Here is a 27302-nt window from a genome sequence, read left to right on the forward strand (position 1 = left end):
AATTATGAGTAAAATATTTCTGTTTCATAACTTTGTCTTCTAAAGTTTACTTAGTTTTAAATAAATTATGTCTTAACTCTTCCTTTATCATCATTTGCAGCTTAAATTACCTCAGCATATCATATTTTATAAAAAGCAAGAATAAAGTATTTGTAATCTTATATTCAACAGGATTTTCAAATAATTGGTTTCATTGAGAATCTTCTACCTTCTTCTACTGCCCCATTCCTTTATGACTCCTGTTTAGTAAACTCCTATAGATCATCTCTCTCACCTCCAGGTTAAAAAAAAAAATCCTTTTTGACATTCAGAACTTTTAGCACAAGACAATCCCATCTCTAGAATCTGGGGATTCACTGGCTATTTCTCATGACTGAAATACCTTCTTACCTGTACCTCTTGGCCTCTCTGCCTTTATCAGCTAAAATCCCATTTTTCTTTGGGAAGCCTTTCTTGATCTCTGTTAATATTAGTGTTTTCCTTCTACTATCTCAAATTTTTGTTTTACATAGGTTTTTGATTTTTTTGCAAGCTCTCTCATTAGACTGCTTCCTGAGGGAATTTTCTTTTCTTTTTCTTTTTTTTTTCTTCTTTTTTTTTAATTCTTAGTTCTTAGCAGTGCCTGGCACATAGTAGTAGTTACCTCATTATTTGCTGACTTTTAAATAATGTGTTCTGTTTCCTAAAGGGTCAGATTTTGAAGTATCTGCAACAGAGGTAGCATGGATCTAGCACTTAACTACCTAAACTTTTGAGCTTAGATTGCTATTCCTACCTAAATTAGGATGGAGCTCCACTTAAAGTACTGTAAGGCAGGCTTTATTCTAAGTTTTTCTTTGATATTAAAAAGAGTTTTATATTGGGCTTATATTCATCTCATTGTATAAGCAGATTTATTTGTTAAAATGACTCCTTCCTTTTATTCTCCCATATAAACAGGAAATGTGCATAATTAATGACATTTGTATTTACATCAATCATTTTCATCCTTGCTTCTCCAGATTGAACATTCTTTGTATCAAAGAAAAATAGTTTTAAACAAAAACATCTTAAGCAGTGACCACATTTAACAATATATCTAATATCTAACATTTGTTCCAGTAGTCCCATGTTTTGTTTCATTACCTGTTCTGTGGGAGTTTGACTACTTTTGTGAACTTTTCATTTACTTGTAGTCATTATATATATTAACCTTCTTTCTGTGTATTTTATTCTGCATTACTTTATACAAAGTTTATACAAAATTCTCTCAATTTTATATATTCTTAATTTCTTCCTGAACAATAATATTCCATCTCATTTATGTGAGTTTTTTTTTAGGTGTCCCTTAATCATTGAACACTTGTTTTGTTGTATGATTATTTTGATATATACCTTTTTTTTTTTAAACTTCATTTATATTGTAGTCATTGTGTATATTGTTCTCTAGCTTCTGTTCATTTTGCTCTCCATTAATCTCTACCAATTTTCTCGTGCTTCCCTGAATTCTAAAAATTTATTGTTTCTTATAGCACAATTGAGATCTTTCTATCTTTGATCTCTTTGATCCTTTGAGCATTTATTTATGTATTAGACAATGATTCTTCATGATTTTTGTTTTGGAGATTGGACTATTGATATGTGGTGCAAAGAATTTTTCATTCTGCAGTTTCTTTACTAATTTTATCTTTTTTACTTTTATTTATGCAAAAACTTAAAATTTCACAGTTGTCTTTTTCTTGTGATCTTTTTCATTTTCTGTTAAGAAAAGTACCCAGTCTTATTTATTCTCTTCTAAATTTTAAGTTGTGACCTTTTGTTGAATTCATATTAAATATCCATGTTGATTATACTGTGTTAATAGTGTAAGATGTTGGACTACATCTAATTTCTACAAAATTCCTGTCTTAATTTTTCTTTTTTGCCAGTTTCTGTAAAAATGCAAATAGTTCTCAACAATTCATTTTCTTGTATTTGTCAGATTTTAGGTTACTATTACTTTTTTATTGCTTTATAATCTCATTATTTACTTTTGAGAATTTAGGTGTTTTGTTCATTGTCAAGCTCTCAAAAATATCCCTTTGATATATGAATATAATAAAGTGGTGAAACAAATTAGATAAGTAATTCATTTTTATGGAGCTAATACAGCCTAACTGATCAATCTTCTTTCAAATGACTTAAGACTTTTTGAGTTTTTTATAAAGTGGTTTGTAGTTTTGTTGATCATTGTATGTTATGCAAATTTTTCATCTTAACTGAAAAATTATTTCCTGTTTTATAGTTTTTTAAAAACTGAATTTCTATTATTCCTAGGTTTTATTAGTACTATACAAAAATACTGTTGATTTTTATGAATATTTTTCATTCAGTTACTTATTTATGTTGTTTTATATATTTATTACAATTTATTATTAAAATTAGTTTATTTGCTGATTTTCTTTGTATACTATCATGCCATTTGCAAATAAAGGATATTTGTGTATTTTGTTGCTTAAACTTTTAATTTTTATTTTAAGTTTATTTTGTTCTATTGTTTTATTCTCTTATTGCTATAGCTAGCATTCCAGGAACTATGTCAAATAATGGTGGGAGGATGCTTCCTTTGTTTTATACCTGTTTGTACTGAGAAAGTCTCCAGTGCTGGCGCATGATTTTAAATATATTCCTTATCATATTAAATAAGGACTCTTTCCTGCCTGTGTATTTTCAGTATCAGTGAATACTATTGTTTTCCTAATATTGAATCATTTCTGAATCCTTGGTATGAATCCATCTTGGATATAGTGAATTATTTTGTTGTGTTTTTATTTTCTGAATTAATTTTTTAAAAAATCCTAGTCATAGAGTCTTTAAAGATCTGTTAGTGCTATACATATGTTCTCATTACTAGTAATAAGTACAAAAACCAAAACCCAGAAATTATCTTGGCTTTGAATAATAGTGATTCACAAGCATTTATTAAGAACCTACTATATGTCAGTCTCTGGGGATTCCAAAGATAACAAAATCATTATAAACAAAAAAGGAGAGAATCTGGTTCTTATGTGGGAATTCCTTTTTTTTTTTTTTTTTCTTTTTAATCCTGCCTATCAAGTCAGAGCCAATAAGTCTAAAATAAAATTAATTTTTTAAAAATAAATTTTAAAAGTTCTTGTTCAGCTGCAAAGTCAGGGCAGAGGGCTTATCTGGGCTTGTACAAGTAGGCTATAACATTAGAGAAAGTTTCACATAAGGAAACTTGAGGCTCTTTCTAAATACTCCTCTCACGCCCTCATATTGTTTGGTGCATGTGTGTGTGTTTGGGGTTTTTTTTAATGTTGAAATTTTTTTTCTCTTCCCCCCCCCCCCCAAATATTCTAGATAATAGAAGGATTTTAATTTATTTTTTCTGCTCACTTTTCTTATTCTTTCAAGAACACGTCCTAGAGATGATATTCTTAGCAGACGTGAAAGATCAAAAGATGTCAGTCCTATTAGCAGATGGTCTCCAACTAGAAGAAGGTCAAGTAGATCTCCTATCCGTAGGAGATCTCGTTCACCACTCAGGCGAAGTAGAACTCCAAGGAGGAGAAGCAGGTCTCCAAGGAGGAGGTAAAAATCCAGTTGAGAATAATTTCTTTCTCTGGGAATGGTAGCATGTTAATAAATAACTGATGTTCTAGGAATAGAAAATTTTTTTACTTAATATAAACATATAATGTTTCCTAGCAAAATATTGTAACAGTTGTACTATCTCAGATCCATGATTTTCATGAGAATTCCTTGTTTTATGTTAATTTAAAAATTCTGTTAGGGTAGCTAGGTATGATAACTTAAATCTAATCCTAGCTACTAGGGTAAGCTGAAGTTGATGGCTTTCTTGGGCTTAAGAGTGTTGAGCTGAAGTGTTATTTTTTATTATATTGGGTATGTACTAACTTTGGCATTAACATAAAAAGCTATTTTGCCCAGTGGGTAGAATGCTACATCTGGAGTCAGGAAAATCTCAGATCAAATTTGACTTCATATATTTACTGAGATGTGTTACCTTGGGCAAAACACTTACCTTCCCCAGGCTTTAGTTTTTTTCTTCTGCAAATTAGAGATAATAATAGTACCAACTTCCTAGAGTTCTTGTGAGGATTTGGGGGGAAAAAAAAAAAAAAAAGTACTTTATGATGAGCTCTCAGGAGCATGCAGACTGATAGCACTTTCCATTCCAAGTCTTTTGGAATTCCCTTGAATCACCTCATTGTTGAAAAGAGTCAAGTTCCTCATAGTTAATCATATAATCTTGTTCTTTTGGGAAAATTTTATGCATTTTGAAAACAGTATTTTAGTGTTTGTTTAGAATGAATTTCACAAAATCTTTAGTAATTAAAGAGTCGAGGATGTAGGTAGTATTCAGTATTTGTTAAGCAGCTATAATGTTTTACAATTCAGAAATAAAAGAAAAATGTTGGATTTCATCCTACAAAGAGTTTACTGTCAAGTTCATACACATTTGAAATAACTAAAGATCAGAATTATAAAGTGCCACATTGTACTTATTTTCAAATGAATAAATTGCCATTATTTTCTTCAACAAATTTTTTCCTCAACAGAGATAGAGGTAGGCGGAGTAGATCTCGGCTTCGACGGCGGTCTCGATCACGCGGTGGTCGTAGACGCAGAAGCAGAAGCAAAGTAAAGGAAGATAAATTTAAAGGAAGCCTTTCTGAAGGAATGAAAGTTGAACAGGAGTCATCATCTGATGATAAGTAAGGATGGAACTGTACTGGAATTATTTTATTTATTTATTTATTTTTAAATTAATAATTTTTATTATATATATATATTTTTTTTATAATATTATCCCTTGTATTCATTTTTCCAAATTATCCCCCCTTCCCTCTATTCCCTCCCCCCGATGACAGGCAATCCCATACATTTTACATGTGTTACAATATAGTCTAGATACAATACATGTGTGTGAATATCATTTTCTTGTTGCACAATAAACTTTAGATTCCGAAGGTACATGTAACCTGGGCAGACAGATATTAGTGCTAACAATTTACATTCACTTCCCAGTGTTTCTTCTCTGGGTGTAGCTACCTCTGTCCATCATTGATCAACTGGAAGTGAGTTGGTTTTTCTTTATGTTGAAGATTTCCACTTCCATCAGAATACATCCTCATACAGTATTGTTGTTGAAGTGTACAGTGATCTTCTGGTTCTGCTCATTTCACTCAGCATCAGTTGATTTAAGTCTCTCCAGGCCTCTCTGTATTCCTCCTGCTGGTCATTTCTTACAGAGCAATAATATTCCATAACCTTCATATACCATAATTTACCCAACCGTTCTCCAACTGATGGACATCCATTCATCTTCCAGTTTCTAGCCACAACAAAAAGAGCTGCCACAAACATTTTGGCACATATATGTCTCTTTCCGCTCTTTAGTATTTCTTTGGGATATAAGCCCAGTAGTAGCGCTGCTGGTCAAAGGGTATGCACAGTTTGATAACTTTTTGGGCATAATTCCAGATTGCTCTCCAGAATGGCTGGATTCTTTTGCAACTCCACCAACAATGTATTAGTGTCCCAGTTTCCCCACATCCCCTCCAACATTCATCATTATTTGTTCCTGTCATCTTAGCCAATCTGACAGGTGTGTAGTGGTATCTCAGAGTTGTCTTAATTTGCATTTCTCTGATCAATAGTGATTTGGAACACTCTTTCATTTATTTATTTTTTAAAATCAGAATTCAAAGGAAATACTGCATGGTACACGAATTTCTTTGCAATCTCATTTTGGCTAGCTGAAAATCTGTCATGATCAAGTCTTTTGTGGAGTTTGTGTTTTTTGGGGGAGGAGGGACTCAACTTCAAAATTAGCCTTTTAAACATTTAATGAACATACCTGTTTTATGTCCTCCGTTAATATCAGTGTGATAATAGGGTTTGATTTTAATTAATTTTTTTTCTTGGTTAGCAAGTTTCTTTTCACCTATTTCCCCTTCCACTCTCCACTATTATTATAAAGAAAAACAAAATTTTAGTAACATCATTGTGGAGTAAAATTTCTGTTTTTATCATGTCTCAAAATATATATATATATCATTCTTCAGCTTGAGTATTCTATCAGATGGTTGGATAGCATTCATCATCATCAGTTCTCAGCAGTAGAAGGCTGATCATTGTATCAATTAAAATTCATAAGTCTTTCATTGTTTGTCTTTCTAAAACATTTTTATTGTTTAAGTTCTCCTAGTTCTTCTCATTTAACTTTATATCATTTTATACAGATCTTTTCTGGTTTATGTGAAAAAATCTTTGATCTTTTTTTGGCACAGTTGTATTCTGTTATATTCTTATACCATAATTTGTTCAGCTAGTTCCCAATTAATGGTCATCTATTTAGTTCTTGTTCTTTGCTACTGCTACAAAATATATGTATGCATATGTGTGGTGTTCTTAGTGGAATCAAAGGATATGCATAATTTAGTAACTCTTGGGATATACTTCCAAATTGCTTTCCAGAACAGCTGAACCAATTCAGATTTCCAAAAACATTAATGTGTCTGTTTTCCTACATTTATTTTCTAACATTTGTCATTTACCCTTCCTCTCTTCCCCTAATTTGTCAGTGTGATGGTATAAGGTGGAACTTCCTTGCTTTAATTTGTGTTTTCTAATTATTAGAGGAAAGGGGCATTTTTTTTCAGAGGCATTCTGGTGTAATGGTTAGAGAGAATGCCTGAGTCAAGACAACCTGTAAATTGTGTTACTCTGGGGCATTCCCATTAATTTTAAGTGCCTTAAGAAGAAACTAGCTTAGAAATTGAGGGTAAGTAGGTCACTATGCTTCTTTTGTTTTGATATCATTAGGAACACTTTTTCTTCAGCAATCTGTCTTCTATAATGATTACTTGTGAAAACAATTGATTTATAATACCCGAGAACTTTGATACACTGAATTGAAGGGCACATATTCTATCCCTTATATGGACAGCAAAGTAATCATGCTAACTAGTTTCTAAAGTTGTGTTAATACACAAAAGTGCTAAATTTCTATTTTTGGACACTTCTTCTGTCTTTCATCTTTTTAATCTATAAGGAAAGATTTAAATGATTATATAGCGGGTCTTTAATTTTTTTTATTTTTTAATAAAATTTGATCCAATGAAGAATGTATAGAGAAACCATTTTCTTTGGTACAGCTTGCTAAATCTTAACGAGAAAACTGGCCAACAGTAAAACCTATTACTAAGTGAACTTAATATTGACTGACAGTTATGTTAAAATCATTTAAAGCAACATGTTGTATCTTTGCAATGAAGCTTTTCAAGCAAGCAAAATTAAAATTAAGCTGTAGGTTAAAATGTAATACTTAATCATTTCCTAAAATGTTTGTAGGATTGTAGACTTAAGAAGAAAGATCACCTAGTCCTAACTTTTACAGGTGATCAGGCCCAGAGTAGTTAAATTAATTCTTTTCTGTAGATCTCCCAGGTTGTAATTTGCAAAACAAGTATTTGGACTCAGGCCTTGTTACTCTAATGTCATTGTTTTTCCAACATTAGCCTACATAGTTTTTTCCCCTCATTAGTATTTTATCTTTCCAAATACATGTAAAGACAGTTTTCAACATTCATTTTTGTAAGACTTTGTGTTCCAAATTTTTCTTCTACCCTGATATAAGCTAAAACAAGTGGTATCTTATTTGTCATGTTGTACAAGAAATATCAAGACCAAAATGGAATGGCATTTTCCATCCCAAATCTATTGGAATTGTCTTGAATCACTGTATTGCTGAGAAGAGCCATGTCCATCACAGTTGTATATATCTTTAACAGAAAATATATATGAAACTGGCAACAAGGAATAGTAGTTTTCCCTATAGTGAATAGGAGAGTAAGCAACCCCAACATCTTTCCTAAATATCTGTGAACTGTTCATTTTAGGACATTAAAAAAGGAGAGAGGAAATCCAAAGGTGGAAATCTCAAGACTTCTTTAAGTCTAAAGTAAATTTTAAAAAGGTCTGTTCCTTTTCTTTCTATCTCATCTTAGGTCCTTTAAACATTGCATACCAAAAGGCCCTGTAGCCACAAAAGTCCTACAAATCAGAATTTCTAACATTAGCGGGAACTTGTTGACTTCTTTTAGTTTTTATAATTACCTCTTTCCTTTGAAGAAAAGCTGGCCTATTTTTATATCTCTTAGTATCTTCCAGTTTTTTTTTTTTTTTTTTTTTTTTTTTTAAACTTATATTCTCTACCTTAGACTAGGGCCTCTTTGCCTCTATTTTTTGGACTATTGAAATAGCTTTCTGAGTAGCCTGCTTGTTTTTAACCTATCTGCTTTACAATTTTGTCATTCATCAGTTTTAAGACACAGGTCTAGCTGTCATGTCACTTCTGTTCAGAAATGTTCTATGGCTTCTTGCCTGTGGGACAAAATATAAACTCCTTGTAGCATTTAAAGTCTTCTACAATCTATCTCCAGATGATCTTTCCAAATTTATTTTTACTTTATATCAAAGCTAAGCTAGTACACTTGCATGTATTTTCCTCTCGTATCAGTATAAAGCCAAGGATTTTGCTCTGACTTTCCCATATATACACTTCCAAACTACCATCTCTTAGAATATTTGGTTTCTTTGAAAGTTCATATAGGGTGGCACCTTTGGAAAATTTCTCCAAATTATGATGTATTTATTTATTTGTGTATGTATTATATCCTTTTTTTTTTTTTTTTTTTTTTTGATGTCTACCCCTCTTTCCCCCAAAGAAATATAATGCTTTGTTAGGTAACAGTTGAAAAATAATTGATAAGATACTAAATTATAAAATTTATTCTTTTAGCCTAGAAGACTTTGATGTTGAAGAAGAAGATGAAGAAGCCCTAATAGAGCAGAGAAGAATCCAAAGGCAAGCAATTGTTCAGGTATGTGCTTATAAATAAAATAGTATATATAACAGTGGCCAGGTTAATTTAATTCAAGTAAATAAACATTGCCTCAACATATATGAAATTGTCACTACCCTAAAATCTTTGAAAAGATTTCAAAAATTTTTTGATTTTGACAAACATTAATCTAGTAGCAGCATAAAGGCAAGACTTTGAGTTGAGAAACTGACATTTTAAAGTATGTTAGAGTTAGAATTTCATTAGGCCTTTCTGTATTGTTGGGTTTTTTTCTTTCAGATTTACATAATTCTAATTTAAGCCATTTATCTACTCTCCAAAGAGAGTAGATATAGTTGATTCTTCCCAATAAGTTATATGAGCTGAAGTTATTCTAATTTTATTTTAAGTTGCCTCCAAAAGTCTCACAGAATAAAACATAGTTACCCAAAACTGATTGTTTGACAAACAAAATGTCTGCCTAGTACAGTGACAAAGTTGTGAAAGATTTTGAAATTTAGTTACATTGAAAAATGTTTTAGACATTAGTTCAAAATAAATAAAATATTCAAGTAGGCTTACAACCCTTGTTGTCTGAAAGTGGATTAACTCAAGAACTTTCAGAATTTTTGTCTAAATAAAATCCACACTCAGTGTAATAGGTACAAAGGCTGAGGACAGCCAGAAGTAGAGAAGAAAATAACAAATGAAATTGGTAGAATTTCATCATCATAACAATAAAATTTATTTGAAGTGAAAAAGAAAAGTGGGCAACTTTTAAAAGCTACATTTAAATAGTCACTTGTATGCAATAGTTCTTCCTTTCTGAGAGAGCCAGACTTTTAGAATATAGACTATAATCAGGCTAGTCAAGCATTATAATTCCTTAAATTACTGAGAAAATTGTATGTGTTTTACAATTATGCTGTAACCAGTAAGGGTTTGATGCCTTCATTAGTGCCAAATACTATATTGAAATAAATTCCTAATCATAGGTAGTATGAAATGGTAATCCCCTAAAAAATATCATGGCTTCTAGTGGAGCTTTGTTAATGCTGGCTCCTAGAGTGCCTTATAAAATGTGGAAATGTCTTTTCTTGAGGTCAAGATATTCCTGTGCCTGATGGTACATGGTGTCTAACAGATATGACAAAGGGTATGTAGTTAAAGGGTGAGCTTTTTATAAATACTTACCCTAAAGTAAAAAATAGAATTGGAAGAGGAAATTGTCAGAGCCGTAATGGCAACTCGGATACCACAGGGACCATACTCACACTTTATCCAGGTTAGTATCAGGCTACTAATTTTAAAAAGGAGGTAGAAGGCAGGGATAGGTAGTGCTGGAATTTGTAGTAGAAGAATTAGAGGGACACATTGGCAAGGGAAGAAAGAGTGATGACATAGTGCATACAACCTGGAGTCTGATGTACAATTATGAGAGAAACTTAATTTATTAATATAATACTTGGTCCCATGTTTGTGATAACTAGTGTCTTTTATCTGCCTTAGCCACAGTCATAGCATTACAAACAATAGCAGAGACTTTTCTAAGTTCATGTAATACTTACTGGCTTAATTAATTTTCTAGGTTTAGAGTTACAAGAAAGAAAACTTAAATGTTTCTTTAATAGTGAGTATATATTTTACTGAAAATAAAATTTTATTGAAAATTCCTATTGCAGAAGTACAAATACCTTGCTGAGGATAGCAATATGTCTATGCCATCTGAGCCAAGCAGCCCACAGAGTAGCACTCGAACACGTTCACCCTCCCCTGATGATATTTTAGAACGGGTTGCTGCTGATGTTAAAGAATATGAAAGAGAAAATGTTGATACATTTGAGGCTTCGGTAAAAGCCAAACACAATCTTATGACAGTTGAACAAAATAATGGTAAGTAAATAAAGTGATTTTAAAGTCATGTAATTAAATTATTAATGCCATAATTTAGTCATAAGATTCATTATAGGCCATATGGATGGGCAAAAAAAAGTGTTGACATTTCTTGCTCAGTAAAATGTTAAGACTGCATTACTCTGAATATTTTTTTTAAAAATAATGTTATTGATAGTTTTATTTGTATTCATCTTCTATGTAATGTGAACTCTCCCTTATATCAGATTTATAAAGAGAAAAAGAAGTTAATGAGAACTCAACAACACATTAATCAAGTCTGACAATATGCGTTCCACATATATAAGTCCCTCATCTCTGCAAAAAGAGTGAGGTGCATTTTTTCTTTTTCTGGGACCACATTTGATCAGTGTAACTACAGTGTTCAGTTTCATTTTCCATTTTTATCTCTCGTGTGTGTGTGTGTGTGTGTGTGTGTGTGTGTGTGTGTGTGTGTGTGTGTGTGTGTGTACACAAAGAGGGATAAATTTTCCTGGTTCTGCTTCATGTTGTATCATATTCATCTTTTTTTTATTATTATTAATTTTATAATTATAACATTTTTTGACAGTACATATGCATAGGTAATTTTTTACAACATTATCCCTTGTACTCCCTTCTGTTCCGAATTTTTCCCCTCCTTCCCTCCACCCCCTCCCCTAGATGGCAGGCATTCCCATATATATTAAAGCATCATATTCATCTTAAGGGTTATAATAAATCATGTGCCACATTTTTTTTTTTATTCCTTTCTCTAGTTATTGGTTATCTCTCTTGTTTCCATATCTTTGCTTCCCCCAAAAAGTACTGCTATGGATATTTTGGTATTTCTTTTTGTCTTTGACCTCCTTAGGGCATATATCTAGCAGTGGAATCTCTGGGTCAAAGGGTATGAACATTTTGGTCACTTCTTCAATATAATTTAAAAAAAACCATTTTTATTCTATTAAAAATATTGCTTACTTAGTATCTAGTATAATAATTATTTTAAAAAGAAAGATAACTTTCAAGGGAATTAGTAGGGAAAATTTGGATTATGAACATAATAGGGCCTCTTCATTAGAATTATGTGAGATACATCTATAAAATGCTTGAATAAAGGTTACATATCCTCATAAATATTTAAAAGGATTTTCGAACTGTTATATAATGGAAATCCTTTTATTAGATAGAATGCATTTTGTATTGCCTTTAGGACAATTGCTTTTGAGTTATTCTATTTTCTTTTCATAATCTATTTATGATAGTACTAATGATTGTTATGAATTTCCATTAAGGTTCAACTCAGAAGAAGCTGTTGGCTCCTGACATGTTCACTGAATCAGATGATATGTTTGCTGCATATTTTGATGTAGGTAATTTTAGAATTTATTTCCAGCTTATATGTGATAGATCACTGAATGAAAATTGTATAATAGTAATAATAAAAAGCACAAGTCTGGAATCTGAAAATATAGTAGAAGTTTGTAAAGCTAAGTGGTTAACATTTGAAACATAACAATCTGAAGAAATACTAAAATGGTCAATTATGTTATAAAACAGGAATACCTTTAAAAAGTATCTGGCAGGTCAAGATAAATATGAAAAACATCAGTGTTTAATAATCTTTGTTCACTTGAATAAAAATAAAACTTTTTGAAAGCAATACATATTATAAAACTTAATTGAATGAAAATTAAATGATTTGTAGGCAATAGATGCCCCACCTATTGTTAATTTAGATGGCTTAATTTTAGCAACAGCTGGGTGACTTGTTGAAGAGGATAAACTTACCTTCATTTTTCTTTTTCTGTAAAGCATATTCAATATGTTAATCTCATTCAATTCTCACATTTTATCTTTAAGGACAGAAATATAAGCATTACCTCTGTTTAAAGATGAGAAAACAGAGGTACTTTGAACTTAAATGACTTAAACTGTGGCATGTCCTGGATTTTAATCCTAGTCTTGAGGCACCACAATAAGCGTACTTTCCATTCTACAACACTGCTTGCTTTCCAAGAAATACTTTACCTCTGGAGTGTGAAATTTGAAATTGAGTGAATATCCTACGTATCAAATTTTTATTTACATTAACCAGCAGAGTTTTATCCATTACAATGTATGGCATGTAGTAGGCATTTAATAAATATTAATATTTTTTATTTCTTTATTTGAAGAATGTTAATAAGTAGAAGTCTAGATAACTGGGTTGCTGTTAGTTTTAACATCTGCCTATTATATATGTCTATTGAAAAAGTCTTATCAATGAAATGGTTTTTTATATAGTCCTCTTTATTGTTATTATCTATTGTTTGCTTTTGGAGATATCGTCCACAGTATTAGTTTATGAACTATATTTGCTACAAATGCCAAATTAATTTATCATTACTTTTAAAACTGTCACAGAGCAAAAAAAAATCAAAATTCTATCTTATTTCTGATCTTTCTTAATGAAAATACTAAAATGGTTTTATTTGGGAAGATTTCACTGACTCTTGCTTATTTAGAAACGCATTACTTCATTGTTGCTTATTCTTTCAGAGCGCTCGTCTTCGGGCTGCTGGCATTGGAAAAGATTTCAAAGAGAATCCCAACCTCAGGGATAATTGGACAGATGCAGAAGGCTATTATCGTAAGTATATATTCTTTAAAGTTATTTGTAAGGTGTTTGTTTCCCCCCCCCCCCCCCCACTTTTGAAAGCATGTGTGTTATGTGCTAAAAAGCATTTTTCTTAAATTCTGTGAAAATACCATTGTGCCATGTGTGGCATATTTGGCTGATACCTAAACTATTAAACAATAAACTATTAACTAAAGCTGCCTAGAAGTGTGCCACAAATTGAAGTGAATTTAAACACTTAATAGAAAATTTTAAATGCATCCAAAGTTATTTTTAGTTATAAGATCTATCTCCAGAAGGAAAGGGCATATCCAGTATTCAGGGTCATCAATTAATTTTCATAGAATGGGCTTAAGTGGGTATACAACATCTAACTTCTTAACTAACATCTAACTGCCAGTGGCAGCATAGTTTTGGTTCTTATTGTTCCTCACAAAACCTAGTGAATAGCAGGGATTTGTCACAATTTCTAAGTGACAACACTGTATTTCCTTCTGATTTATACAAAATGTTTTAATTTTTTATGAGTACTCTAATACAACCAATTCTCTTTTAACGTTTTGTTTTTTAGGTGTTAATATAGGTGAAGTCCTAGATAAACGTTACAATGTGTATGGCTACACTGGCCAAGGTGTCTTTAGTAATGTAGTAAGAGCCAGAGATATGGCAAGAGCAAACCAGGAAGTGGCAGTGAAAATCATCAGAAACAATGAGCTTATGTAAGTTATTTTGTACATTTAAATTATGACATATCAGGAAAAATATTATTGAAACTGCTTATTCACCATTTAGTTTTAACTTTTGATTTAGATTTTGCTCAAATTAGAGGATTTGGCAACACATTTAATGAAACCCACTTTATTTTTCTGGTTGAAGAAATTGGTTCATTTTATTTAGAATTTGGTGTGTGCATGAGTCTTTGCAATCTGCAAGATAGATTAGTTTCTGATTTCAAAGCTTACTCTGGTAAACAGAAGCAGGAAAAAGATACAAATACTGATAATATAATCTAAGAGAATATACATCTTCATTCTAAGGTTGGATCTGATACTTTAATTATATCCTGAATGAAGAAACTCCTTTATTACATAGAGACTACTATAGATTTTATTGATATTTTGCCCATTGTGCTATTTCTGAAATTCAATAGTGTTGAGAAAAGGCATTGATTAAAAATTAAGATTTTATCTGTTAATCATTAAAGTTTAATGTGGTCAAGTTTGGAGGTTTCAGTTGTATTTTTTTAAACATATGTAACCTTTTGTGTTGTATTTTTTTAATATATGTAACCTTTCCACCAATACTGCCAATGATTGAATTAGCAATGAATTGAATTAGCTCTTTTAATATATTACCTGCTAATAACAAGCTGAGCTGTTAACAGACAGTACAAACAACATTTCAAAGAAAATAAACAACAGTGAAAAGAAAGAAAACTGGTAGCAGGAAAGACATGAGGTAAAGGAAACATAAGTAATTTAATAGAAATTTGTAATTCATTGAGATAGAAAGTAGCTAAATGAACTTCTTAATCTATTATTTTGAGTGGTTATTTTAGGTAACTTTCTAAGGATAAATATTGTAATTGTATAATAATGTATGTAAAAGTAGAAAATTGTTAGATGAGTTATAAGTACTAATTGATATTAAGAAGCTTGTATTCAGGTCAGAGCTGAGTAATATAGTTATAACAGTGGTTATAATTGTTTTGTAGAAAAAGTCTGATTTTAAAAAGATGGCAGATAAATTTTCCTTTATTGTTTAATAAGGTTTTTTCGTTCCTTTTCATCTAATTCAACTTCTAAAAAATGTTACAAAATAATGTATTCTGTTTTTCCTGTCAAGTTTGATACTCTTAGTAATTTCTTCAAATACATTAAAATATCTGTAAGATGTAAAACACAACCAAAACAGGACAAATTTTTTTTGTTCACTAAATATTGTTCCACTAAACTTATTATTGGTTATTTTTTGTTTTTAGGCAAAAAACAGGTTTAAAAGAACTGGAATTTTTGAAGAAACTTAATGATGCTGATCCCGATGACAAATTTCATTGTCTACGGCTCTTCCGACATTTTTACCATAAACAACATCTCTGCCTTGTATTTGAGCCTCTAAGGTAAAATGTCAAAATATGTAAATTAAATAGAAATTTCTTTGTTAGCCTCTTTTAAATTAGGCAGAACTTTTTTTTTTTTTTTCCTCAATTACTTGTAAAACTTTTTTTGGTTATACACATTTTTCTTTCTTTCTTTTTCTTTTTCTTTTTTTTTTTTTTAGCATACTTTCATATGAATGATATTGGGAAAGAAAAATCAGAACAAAAGGAAAAAATCAAGGGAAAATAAATAAGAAAAAACAGTGAACAAAATATGTGTTGATTTACATTCAGATTCCATAACTCTTTCTCTGTATATGGATGGCATTTTCCATCCATAGTTAATTGGGATTGCTTTGGATCATTGAACTGCTGAGAAGAAACAATCCTATCATAGTTGATCATTGCACAGTCTTGCTGTTGCTGTTTACCATATTTTCCTGCTTCTGATTGTTTCACTCAGCATCATTCAGATGTTTTCCAGACCTTTCTAAAATCAGTCTTTTCATCATTTTTTATAGAAGAATATTCATTTCTTCATATATATGTATTATTTTTTAATGTACTTAACACTATAGTGAAATTTTATTTCTTGATCTAAACAGTTTACATTTATGGTTAGCTTCTTTAATTAAGAGCCCACTGTCTGATTAGGTTATTCTTTGAAACAAATTTAGCTAACTCCTAGAAAATATTTAAACCAGAAAGATTGAGCTAAGAATAAAATAGGAAAATGTTTTCTTCTGAATCAATTTTTTAAATGTAATTTTGTTATTTTGAAATTCATATACTTTTTCAAATGATCTATGATTTAACTGGTAAGGGTATTTACACTTTCTCTGCTTATTATTTAAATAGAATGTACCAAAAGCTTTAGCTTAAAACTTTACTAAGACTTTTGGGATGCCCTATTTTGTATTAGTCATGTTTGGGAGAGGTAAAGCAATTTTATTTATTTCCTGATTTGATGTCTCCATTCCAGTGTTGCTTTTCATTTTATTTTAATTTTAATAGTTTTTACTTATCAGATATATGCATGGGTAATTTTACAACATTGACAATTGCCAAACCTTTTGTCCTAATTTTTCTCCTCCTTCCCCCTCTCCCTCCCCCCCATGGCAGTTTGACCAATACATGTTAAATGTGTTAAAGTATAAATTAAATACAATATATGTATACATGTCCAAACAGTTGTCAGTATTGCTTTTTAAAAAAAAAACAACTTTTTTTTTTCCCCCTGAGGTTAAGTAACTTGCTCAGGGTCACACAGCTAGGAAATGTTAAATGTCCGAGGTCATATTGGAATTGGTGATCTCTATCTACTGCATCACCTAGCTGCCCTTAAAAAAAACCACATTTTAATAAAATGTGTATTAATTCCTATGATTGAACTTATTTTAAGTAGCCTTATTGTACTGTAGAACAGATGACAATAACCTTCTCTTAACTATCACCATTACCTACTACATGCCTCACTCATCAAACCCTTGGTTTCTACTCTGCCCTGTCTCCCTATCTTCTGGGTAAAAGTCCTTTGTTAAGTCTTAGAACTACAGAAATATACTTCCTGCTCTAAGCCCATGAACTTATTCTCATTTTACTTCTCTTCAGTGGTTTGCCTACTTTTCCCACTTTGCCATTGTTCTTTGCTAATTTTGTTATCCTCTTGCCTACGTGGTTGTTTACCCTTGTACTCTGTGTCTCCTTGACAATTTCTTTTGATAAATTTTAGCTTTCACTCTGTGCATGTGTCTGCCAGATATGTTTAAATAGAGCCCTAATCTCTCTCCTTTTGTTTCAGTCTATATCACCCACTAATTGTTGCATAAGTCTACCTTGATGTCAAATAAAAGTCCAAGTCATTTTCTAAACCTGCTCCCGGTCACTCCTATTTTTGTTGATACCATCACCTTGTCTACTTAGGTTTGAGTTCTCCCTTCATTCTTCTCTCCTCTGTTGTTAGTTAACAAGCATTTGTTAGTTTTGCACACTTTTCTCCCATGACTATCTTCTCTGCTTAGCCCTGCCTTGTAGAGAAAGGATTGTTAGCACTGCCTGATTGGGCTGTCATGGAGCAGCAATACAGTGGTATACTTGATTCTTCCCCCTTCCTCTCCAGCCCATCCTTTTTACAAGCTGCGCATTATTATTATCTGTCTCTTACCTAGATCTGAGCATGTTACTTTCCTAATGAAATCCTTTCAGCAGCTTTCTGTTACTTAGAAAAAATGCAAACATCTTCCTCAACCAGACTTGAGTCTACTTTTCCACCTTTCCACCCTTATTTTTGTTTTGGAATGAAATGTTCCTCTATCACAACCTGCCTTAGTATAATGATGTAGGCATTCACCTGTATCTGAAATGATTTAAAAAAAAAAAAAAACCTTTTTGATGTTGGGCAATACTTTTGACTAAGAGAGGACTTAGTAAACATTACTTGGTAAACTGAAAGGAAGCCAATACACATTTTTCAGAATGGATAAATCTAAATTTTTGCAAACAAATGGTTTTCCCTCAAAGTCAAGCTTTTAATTATATGGAATGGAATTCATTCAAAGGAAAAATTTTCTTTTTAATCCAATATTGCCATTGTGATTTTTGCAAATGTTTATTTCTAATTTTATATTTATAACACACATTTTTGTAACTTGTTTTTTTTTCCTCTTTTGTTGTAAAAAGTATGAATTTACGGGAGGTTTTGAAAAAGTATGGAAAGGACGTTGGTCTTCATATTAAGGCTGTAAGATCCTATAGTCAGCAGTTATTCTTGGCATTAAAGCTTCTTAAAAGGTGCAACATCCTACATGCTGATATCAAGCCAGACAATATCCTGGTAAGTGAAATATACTTTCAAAATATTTATTTTGATAAAAATGAATTTTCTGTTTTCAAACTACAACTAATTCATGAACATATAATTCGATATTATATTGAGCAAAAAATAGACAATGCCTCTAAAATAGTCCCTTTTTGAAAGAAAAAGGAATACTGGTACTGATTATAGGTTGTCTTTGGGTTTTATACTAATCATATTTTCTGACCAATGCAAATATTCTCAAAAAGTACTTTTTTTTTTATTTGAAAGAATAAAAATAAAATTTTGCTCAGCAAGAATGGATTTTCCAGAGGATTAGAAAATTAAAATTAACTTTTAAATTAAAATGATTATTCTATTTGAATAGTGAGATAAAAGAATAAGATGTTGGTTCCTTCCCTTTTCTTCCTATGTTTATGAATTTAACATAGCACTTATTGTGCCTCCTCTTGTTATAGAGATGATTATGAATTCAGAAAGTTTATGCTTCTATAAATACATCTACCTATCAAGTTTCACTGAGAAAGCATTGTAATAGATCCAAGGGCTCTGTCTTATAAGAATCATCATAGCTCAATGCAAAGGGTCTTATCACTAAAGACAGCCATGATTCTGTAGAAGTGTGATATGGAGTTATAAGTGGAAAGGAATAGTCAAAATGATGTAAATGAGGTATCTGGAATTGGCCACAGACTTCAAACACATGACAATAGATACCATTTAAATAGTACCTACTATATGCTGGGCACTGTTCTGAGTGCTTTAGAATATTCTCATATGATTTTCACAAGAGTCCTGGGAGGTAGATAATTCTCCCCATTTTATAGTTCAGAAATGGGCAAACAGCAGATAGGTGATTTTTTTCAGAGTCACAGCTAGTAAGTATTTGAAACTGGATTTCACTCCAGGTTCAGTGTTCTACCACACTACCTGACTACCTCTATTTAGGCTATATTATATTGTCTTTTGTAGGTTCCCAAATTACATTTTGTGATTTTATTTTCTAGAACAGACAGCATCAAAATCTTTAGCCATAAACCTTTTCCCGTACCATAGTTGCCCTGTGTTATTTAATTCAAAATAACCTGATGAGCAAGGGCAACCTAGAAAGTTACCATTTTTTGTTGTTAGCAAGTTAATGTTTCCTAGGAGTGTTTCTTAGCAGCTCCACTGTTGCTGGTAAGGTGGTTGGTGGTGGTGGTGATGGTTTTTTTTACACATGTGTTTGAAAGGGATCAGTTTCTTTGTGTGAGCAAGTCAATTTAGGCTTTAGTTACCACATCTGTAAAATGAGGAGTTTGGACTACATGTCCTCTTGTAAGTCTGCTAAATCTATTAGCCAGTAAAGATTTCTTGCTGATGTTTTTTAATTTTAGTATCAGTTTCGATTTAGTTGCCTTCTGTTACTACTTGACTTATAATTTATTTCTCATAGTCTTGTTCCTCAAGGAACTGGGTAGTAGCTTCCTAATTTCTGCTTCTATGGGAACAATTCTTACAATTAGACAAGGTTCTCCCTCCCTACATTGGGTTCTCAATGCAAATTCTATGTCATACATCTTTGTCTTTAATTATGTACTTCACTATACCATTTTGTTTTTATGGTCTCTGAGGGAAGCAGTATTTCAAAGCATACTATGTTGTGAGCAGTTTTGATTGTATAAAATAAGCTGGTAGGTACCTTAATATTTATTTAGAATTGAAATGTTAAAAAAAACATTGCTTATGTCTTACTTAGGTCAGAGTCTTAAATAAGTTCACTTATAGTTAACCATAATTATATATAATGTTAACTGTCAGTTTAATAAAAAAATTTTCTTAAATATTAAGCTACATGAGAAAATGTATAAAGACTTAATTTTTTTTTCCTACAAAATCCTTTATTATTGTGTTATGAATCTTAACAATGAGAAGTAAAAAAAAGTGCTGAAGTACTAGGAGGTTTTTAAATTAAATAAATTTGCTTAGTCAACTTGAGTTCTATTTTGCAGAATGTTCTTTGTGATTGTTTTGGTAGACCAGCATGAGTCCTACCTTTCAAGCTTTCATATAGGATAATGCCAAATATGGGCTTCATTTGAGGTAGTCCCCTATGTTTATTTTCCCTTCATTACTCCCAAGAAAGAAATTTTACCTTGGAGGATGAGGATTATAATAAGGCAGTGAGTTCAGCAAAAGATTGCCATTTGGGGGAATGAGTAATATATAAAATGTTAAACTATAGCATATACTTTGATTTTGATGGTGCTATATGAACTATTCCATATAGTACTATATAATATATACATCATACGTGTTTATTTTCAAGAAATCTTAAATCCAAGCAATTCACTGATGACAGATTGATTTGAAAATTCACTTTAGAAATTTTATGTTAAGCCATTAACATTGCCATATTATAATGTCTCCTAGAAGTTAAATAAAATTGATGCTTTAAAATGTCCTTTGGCTTTGGTGGTTTCCAGTTTCAGAAGGGTTATTTCTATTTTGCCAGAAATAAAATCTTAAATGAGTTTACTCTGGCATTTCTTGAACAATTAATTATATGCTAGTAAATTAGACATTATATTTATATGACTTTGGGGTGGGGAAAGTAGCCTGAGTTCAAGTCCCAACTCAGAATTTGTGTGTGTCTTTTTTAAAGGGGGGAAGGGACTCTGGAATGTGAATTATCTTCACTTGTTAATCCTGATCATGCTTCTGACTCATGAGTGGCAGCAGTCATGGGAGCAACTTCCAGCCTTTCTCAGCAGATGTCACTGTTACTGTGTATGTTGAAATATTTGAAAAGGGAAGAAAACAAATGACTAATATACAATTCATATTTATATTTTTAAATGTTTGCTGTTTTCTTGACTAATATATGGGGGGAGGATGTATTTCAAATTTATTCCATCTTTTTCCAAGTGATTTCTATAAATTTGAATATTCCAGCACCTTTGGATGAAGAATACATTTTGACATGGTGTAATGATTCTGCCTTTGTTTTCATTGAAGTTACATCAATAATTAATTTCTTATCCATTTAATATATAGCAACTACTAAATTCAGGGAAATTTTAAAAGACATTAGCTTCTGGGTTTCTTTCTTGTATTTTACAGTATTTAGAAAAATGGAATTAAATAACTTTGCCCAGCATATCATCATTGAAAAAAAACCTCTCTTATTAAACTGTAATCAAGTGATAAATATTTGTTTCTTTTTAGATTATTTTATAGCAGCAAATATAAACTTAGTTTAAAATTAAGTTCTATGAATGTGTCAGTTAACTTCCCAGTTTTCATTTGTCTTGTTTTGTTTTAGTTATCTATGGATCAACAACAATTTTTTATAATGTTTTACAGGTTAATGAATCAAAAACTATTCTAAAGCTTTGTGATTTTGGATCGGCTTCACATGTTGCAGATAATGACATTACACCCTATCTCGTCAGTAGATTTTATCGGGCTCCTGAAATTAGTAAGTTTCTCCAAATGTCCTTTTGCTCTGGGGCCATCACATGCTGTGGAAACAGCATATTTAATTTCTAAGTACTGTTTTCCATCGTACTTCAGCAGCTGCTCGAGCTCATTCATGAGGAAGGGAACCGTAGCAAGTTCAACCTCCTCAGTTGGAATGATGGTAGTTGTGACAGGAGTCTTGATCATGTCGGGCAAGAGTAGCAAAACAATTGTGGAAAATCCTCGACTTTAGAAGACTGCTCTTGATTATTCAAGGTCTGATTATCAAATTTGTGGATTATCTGGGACCTTTGCTTTTTCTTCTCCCTCCTGTTGGCCTGTATTCTGAATTTACTGTTCATTAGCACCTCTGCCAGAGGTGGGAATGGAAAAGGAGGTGAAAACATTTTTGCTGGGTTTTTGTTTTTGTTTTTGTTTTTTTTGTTTTTTTTTTTTGTTTTGGTTTGTTTTTTTTAGGCTCTCTGTTAAAAAAGATTTGGTGGGAGAGAAGTTCAGTCAAATTATTAAAATGAGTTTTGGGAGTTATATGTCTTATTTTCCCAGGCTAATCTGAATCCCCGATTAATATGAATGAGTTGTCTTTCATTATTATTACCACCACCACCTCATTGATTTTTAAACTTAGTTTTATTAAAATATCTTTCTGTTTCAGTTATAGGAAAAAGCTATGACTATGGTATAGATATGTGGTCTGTAGGCTGCACATTATATGAACTTTATACTGGAAAAATATTATTTCCTGGTAAAACCAATAATCATATGTTGAAACTTGCTATGGATCTTAAAGGAAAAATGCCAAATAAGGTAAGAAGTTAGCAGGTGTATTCTTTCTTTTTGCTCTGTTTTCCTAAATGGTCTTTAATAACAACAACTTTAGTTTGTGTATGGAGAAATAGCTACTAAAATGGCTATAAGCAGAAATATAGGTTGACCAAGTTAAGAGACTAAATTATATTTCTTTTCTGCTGCTCCCTTTCTCCTCTCCCCTTTTACCTTTATCTATAAATAGTAATTTTAGTTTAATAGGAAAATGATCAAGAATGAGACTGCTATTAATGCCAGATTAGATATATATAATCAATGTATAGGATATTTACTTCCACACCTCTATTTTCTATCCTTCTACTTTTTAGTTGGTGTGTGTGTGTGTGTGTGTGTGTGTGTGTCTGTCTGTCTGTCTGTCTGTCTGTCTGTCTGTCTCCTTCCTCTGGATTTCTGTTGAAAAAAGATCTGACAAAGTATGTGATACTGTGATCATAAGAAGAGAAAGGACTTTGACTCAGAGCTTTGAATGATTTGGATTTTGGGGAGAAAGGATAATAATTGTATTTGGAGCTGAATAGTATGATTACTACTAATGGTAAACTGCTTCATGATTTGTTTCCTGTTGGTCTCTCTCTTGTCCTTTAAATTGTTATTTGTATTAGCAATACAATAGGAATGTATTTAAGAAGGGTGGCTAAGAGAAGGAATTGGTGAATGTGTCTAATAAGAATATAATAAATATATTTAAGAGATGGGAATTGTTTAATCTTGAAAGATAACCCCCAAAAAGTGTTGGTAAAGGAGGAATCGGCAAAAGTTACTGAGAGGCAGAATGTGCTTTCATAAAAGTAAAAACTTCCAGAATTGGAATTGGTTGACTTAGGAAATAGTGGTTTGTTATCATAAGAAGTCTTCAGATAACTTAGTTTGCTACTGGTGAGATAACATGGAGTCCTATTCATGTATATATGATATATAGGTGGAACTTTGCCAGATGGACTTTTTTTTTTCCCCCTGTGGCTGGGGTTAAGTGGTCACACAGCTAGGAAGTGTTAAGTGTTGAACTCGGGTCCTCCTGAATTCAGGGCTGGTGCTCTATCCACTGCGCCACCTCGCTGCCCCCTGCCAGATGGACTTTCATATTTTCTTAAAGGTTCTATGAATAAGGGTAAAATTGTTGAATATGACAATAACTTGATTTGGAAAGATTTTAAAATAGCTTTCCCCCTATTCTTCCATTCTCTTCCATACATAGCTATATCTATTTTTAAGAGACTATGTCTTTATTTTTTCTGTTATGGTAGGGATTGATTGGGAAAAAAAATGAGCCTTTGAATAGACCATGTCCTTTTAATCATGTAAGTTCTCTTAGTGGTTGTTGCAATGGGATATGGCCTACATCATAAGAGATGTTGGAGAACAATTTACACAGATTGAAAGGTATAATATAGGAAGATATGAAATATTTAAAGAGTTGAATGACAACAGAGAAGTAGCAACACATGATCTTGGGAAGGAAATTAAGAAAATTATACATCAAGCTAATGGATTTTTTTGTCCACTTGACATTGTCCATTAGAGTGTTTATAATTATTTTTCAGAAGTTACATTAAATATCTTAGAATCAGAGATTATTAGTCCAACTCTACCTACTCCTTGTACAGATGAGTGAATAAGCTCATAGATAAAGTAATGGCAATCAGTTATTTGTAAAGGTTAAAGTAGTGGGTTTTGAAGATCTAATAATAGTCTAAATGTAATTTTTTTCAGATGATAAGAAAAGGTGTGTTCAAAGATCAACACTTTGATCAAAATCTCAACTTCATGTATATAGAAGTAGATAAAGTAACAGAAAGGGTAAGTATTTTAAATGTAATAATTACCAAGCAGTATTTGTTTCTAAATACTGTTACTTGTACGTGACATTTAATGTTCAAATTTCTGATTAAAAGCAATGGAAAAATTACATTTCTAGCACATAATGATAGTTATACTTTCATTTAGTCTCATTCCACATGAGTCATCACAGACATAATACATAATGCTAAAACACTGTTAGCTATCTGACTTTCTAGAATAATTTTCTTTTTAACCATAGCTCATATATTCAACCTTTCTTGCATTTATGATATAATTGCTGACATTTATATAGTGCTTTAAGATTTACAGAGTCCTTGACATAATATTCTTTGAGTTTCATAGCAGTCATATAAACTGATAATTATGCATATTGTCCTCATTTTACAAATGAGAAAGTTGTGACTCAGAGAAGTCATTTGCCCATGATAATATAGCTAATGTCATAGGTGTATTATTCTAAGTCAGTTTGAGGCTAAGAGAGAAGACTTTTATTAGGTTGGCTTTCCCAGCATAACTACTATTTGAAAGCATAATTCAACAGTAAGTATCATTTACTATTTATATTTTTACACTTTTCTGGTCAGTGGACATAATGGAATATTCCTTTGGTTTTCTAATATTTGAAATATGCTGAATGACTTAGGGATTGCATGTATAGATGAATGACATGGTAACTGTCTTCAAGGACAATGCAAATATAGTGGTTACAAAATAGACATTTTAAGATAAGATTTTTTAGTATTGTACTTTTAAGAGTCTTAACTGTAATTGATTGAGCTTCTCAATTAGTTTTAATTGTTCATATTGCCTTTTTTTAAAAAGTTAATGAGAATGGATAAGCTAAAGGATAATAGTGTGTAGGTTGGTTTTTGTTTTGTTTTACAATTTAATTAGGAAATAATATGCATATCAGTACGCAATTTTCTCAGTCATTTTTATGTAAATATAAATTTAACTGTTTTTAGGAGAAAGTTACTGTCATGAGCACCATTAATCCTACCAAGGACCTCTTGGCTGATTTGATTGGGTGCCAGCGACTTCCTGAAGACCAACGCAAAAAAGTGCACCAGCTAAAGGACTTGTTGGACCAGATCTTAATGTTGGACCCAGCTAAACGAATTAGCATCAACCAGGCTCTACAGCATGCCTTCATCCAGGAAAAAATTTAAATGAGATGAAGAAGCTCAAAGGGTTTGAGTAATTAAAATACAAAGACTGAAGAAATTTCACAGCAGTTTATTAATGTATATAAACTTATAAATATTTCCCCCGCAAATTGAGGAAGCATGATATATTTGAATTAACACCAAGGCTGATATTTCTTTTAGAAATGTTAGAGTAAATCTGTTTGTGTCTTATGTGAAAATTTTCACTGTAGAACTGTTTTAATTGCTGAGACTGCACACAAGTACAGTGCTAATGTAAATGGTTGCAGTTCACATCAAAAAGAAAAAAATCTGTTATAAAATGAACAGTAATACTGGGTGGATGATTGGTTTTTTAGCAGACTTGGCTTCATTTTTGTCTTTAAAAAAAAAAAAAAAAAAAAAAAAAGGCCAGCATAAATGCTGTTTATATTCACGTTTTCCTAGGTGTGTGTGTGCAGGCCACAGCAGCATGCCCTTGGTGTAGTCAGTGCCGAAAGGGGTCTGTTCCTTCTTGAGCCTGCCTGCAGGGATGGTCTCCTCTTTTAAAGCAGGTTGTGTACAACTTTCAGTACACTGAAGGTAAGCTAAACCATCAACATCACTGGTGTTTTAAGATGTTATTTTACTGGAACAACTGGCAAATGAGGGACAGTAGCTTTGTGGCAGAATTCCCTGCATGTTCAATAACTGATCTTGTTTTATTTTTTGGCATTGCAACTGTGGCGTAGTTACAACTTCTGTTCTGTTCATCACATTTAAAATTTGGAGAGTGCGCGCTTGATGGGTAAAGCGCCTTCAGTGTACTGTTTCTTATTACTTTAATTTTTTAAATCAACTTGCTATAGACTTTGTATACATTTTGTTAAATACAGTTCCCGATGACATAGTACCAATACTTACAGTTTTCATTTACTAATTATAAATGTTGGGGTCTAATTCTGAAAGTCCTCATTTAAAAGTTAGATAGACAACATAATGAAATTTTTAACTATTTGTATGTCATTTTGAAAGTGTACTGCTTTATGGTAAAAGTGTTTCATTTGTTCATTGTTTTCATTATTTGTGATCATGTTGTCTTTCAATACAGGCATAAACCTTCCACTCTTGAACAAAGCAGCTGCTTTTTAAAAGCGGTAATTGCTTCTTTACCTTTTATTTCTTTTGTAAATGAAGCTTTTCTTTAAGATGTGACTTTAAAGTGTTGTCTATTACATAAAACAGTTGACACTCACTTATTGTAAAGTGAAGATTGTTCTGCTGCATGTAAAGTGGACCATGCAGATTTCTGTATGTTTTCAGTATGCATCATTAGATAATAAAGTCTTTTGTGAACAAGGCATTTGTAGCCATTTTTAAAAGTTTTTGTCTTCACTGCTGGTAAGTCAGATAATCCGTAAAAGTTGAAAGAAACCTTCCATTTTTCTATAAATCCTTTATTTAAAGGGATTAGTAAAAGATGTGAGAATTGCCAAGTTCATATGAGGCAAATAATTAGAATCCCAATTATTTTCGTAAAATCCTGCCAATACTGTGAGCTTTCATTGTAGTGCATTTTTTCCTGTAGGTTATGGGATTTAATTCAGGATATAACTAATGTTTCTGCTGTTTTCTCACTTTTCCTTTTGATGGTGCTGAAAGAGAAAAAAAGAAAGCGGGGCACAGGCCATTCAACGCCTTCTCCAGGGGGCCTGATTTGCTGAGACACCAACTTCACCTTCTTAACAAGGTTATTTCTGACAGCATGTGTAGATAAACATTAGCAAAAAAGTTAAAAGAAAATCATTTAAATCAGTTTGGTTTTTTC

The 27302-nt window shown here is 31.7% G+C and overlaps 1 protein-coding gene across 5 annotated transcripts in view; it reads left to right on the plus strand.

Moving 5' to 3' along the window:
- The window catches only part of PRP4K (pre-mRNA processing factor kinase PRP4K), a 43114-nt gene extending 16279 nt beyond the window's left edge, over positions 1-26835 (plus strand). Inside the window, exons 3-16 of one of the 5 annotated variants that reach the window (XR_012482616.1) lie at positions 3397-3573; positions 4566-4721; positions 8813-8894; positions 10538-10748; positions 12026-12099; positions 13272-13362; positions 13922-14069; positions 15332-15469; positions 18128-18281; positions 21609-21723; positions 22378-22529; positions 24261-24347; positions 25316-26077; positions 26586-26835. Coding sequence is in view for 2 of the 5 variants with exons in the window: in XM_074270738.1 (XP_074126839.1) it covers positions 3397-3573; positions 4566-4721; positions 8813-8894; positions 10538-10748; positions 12026-12099; positions 13272-13362; positions 13922-14069; positions 15332-15469; positions 18128-18281; positions 21609-21723; positions 22378-22529; positions 24261-24347; positions 25316-25519 (1789 nt within the window). In the remaining 3 variants the exon portion in view is untranslated. Of the gene's footprint in view, positions 1-3396; positions 3574-4565; positions 4722-8812; positions 8895-10537; positions 10749-12025; positions 12100-13271; positions 13363-13921; positions 14070-15331; positions 15470-18127; positions 18282-20907; positions 21033-21608; positions 21724-21818; positions 22348-22377; positions 22530-24260; positions 24348-25315 lie in introns of those variants that run through there. The other 4 variants (XM_074270738.1, XR_012482617.1, XR_012482618.1 and 1 more) reach the window with 4 other exon arrangements.
- The last annotated feature ends 467 nt before the right edge of the window (positions 26836-27302 follow it).

Source organism: Sminthopsis crassicaudata, chromosome 1 (assembly GCF_048593235.1).
Source record: "Sminthopsis crassicaudata isolate SCR6 chromosome 1, ASM4859323v1, whole genome shotgun sequence".
In the NCBI taxonomy this organism is placed as follows: domain Eukaryota; kingdom Metazoa; phylum Chordata; class Mammalia; order Dasyuromorphia; family Dasyuridae; genus Sminthopsis; species Sminthopsis crassicaudata.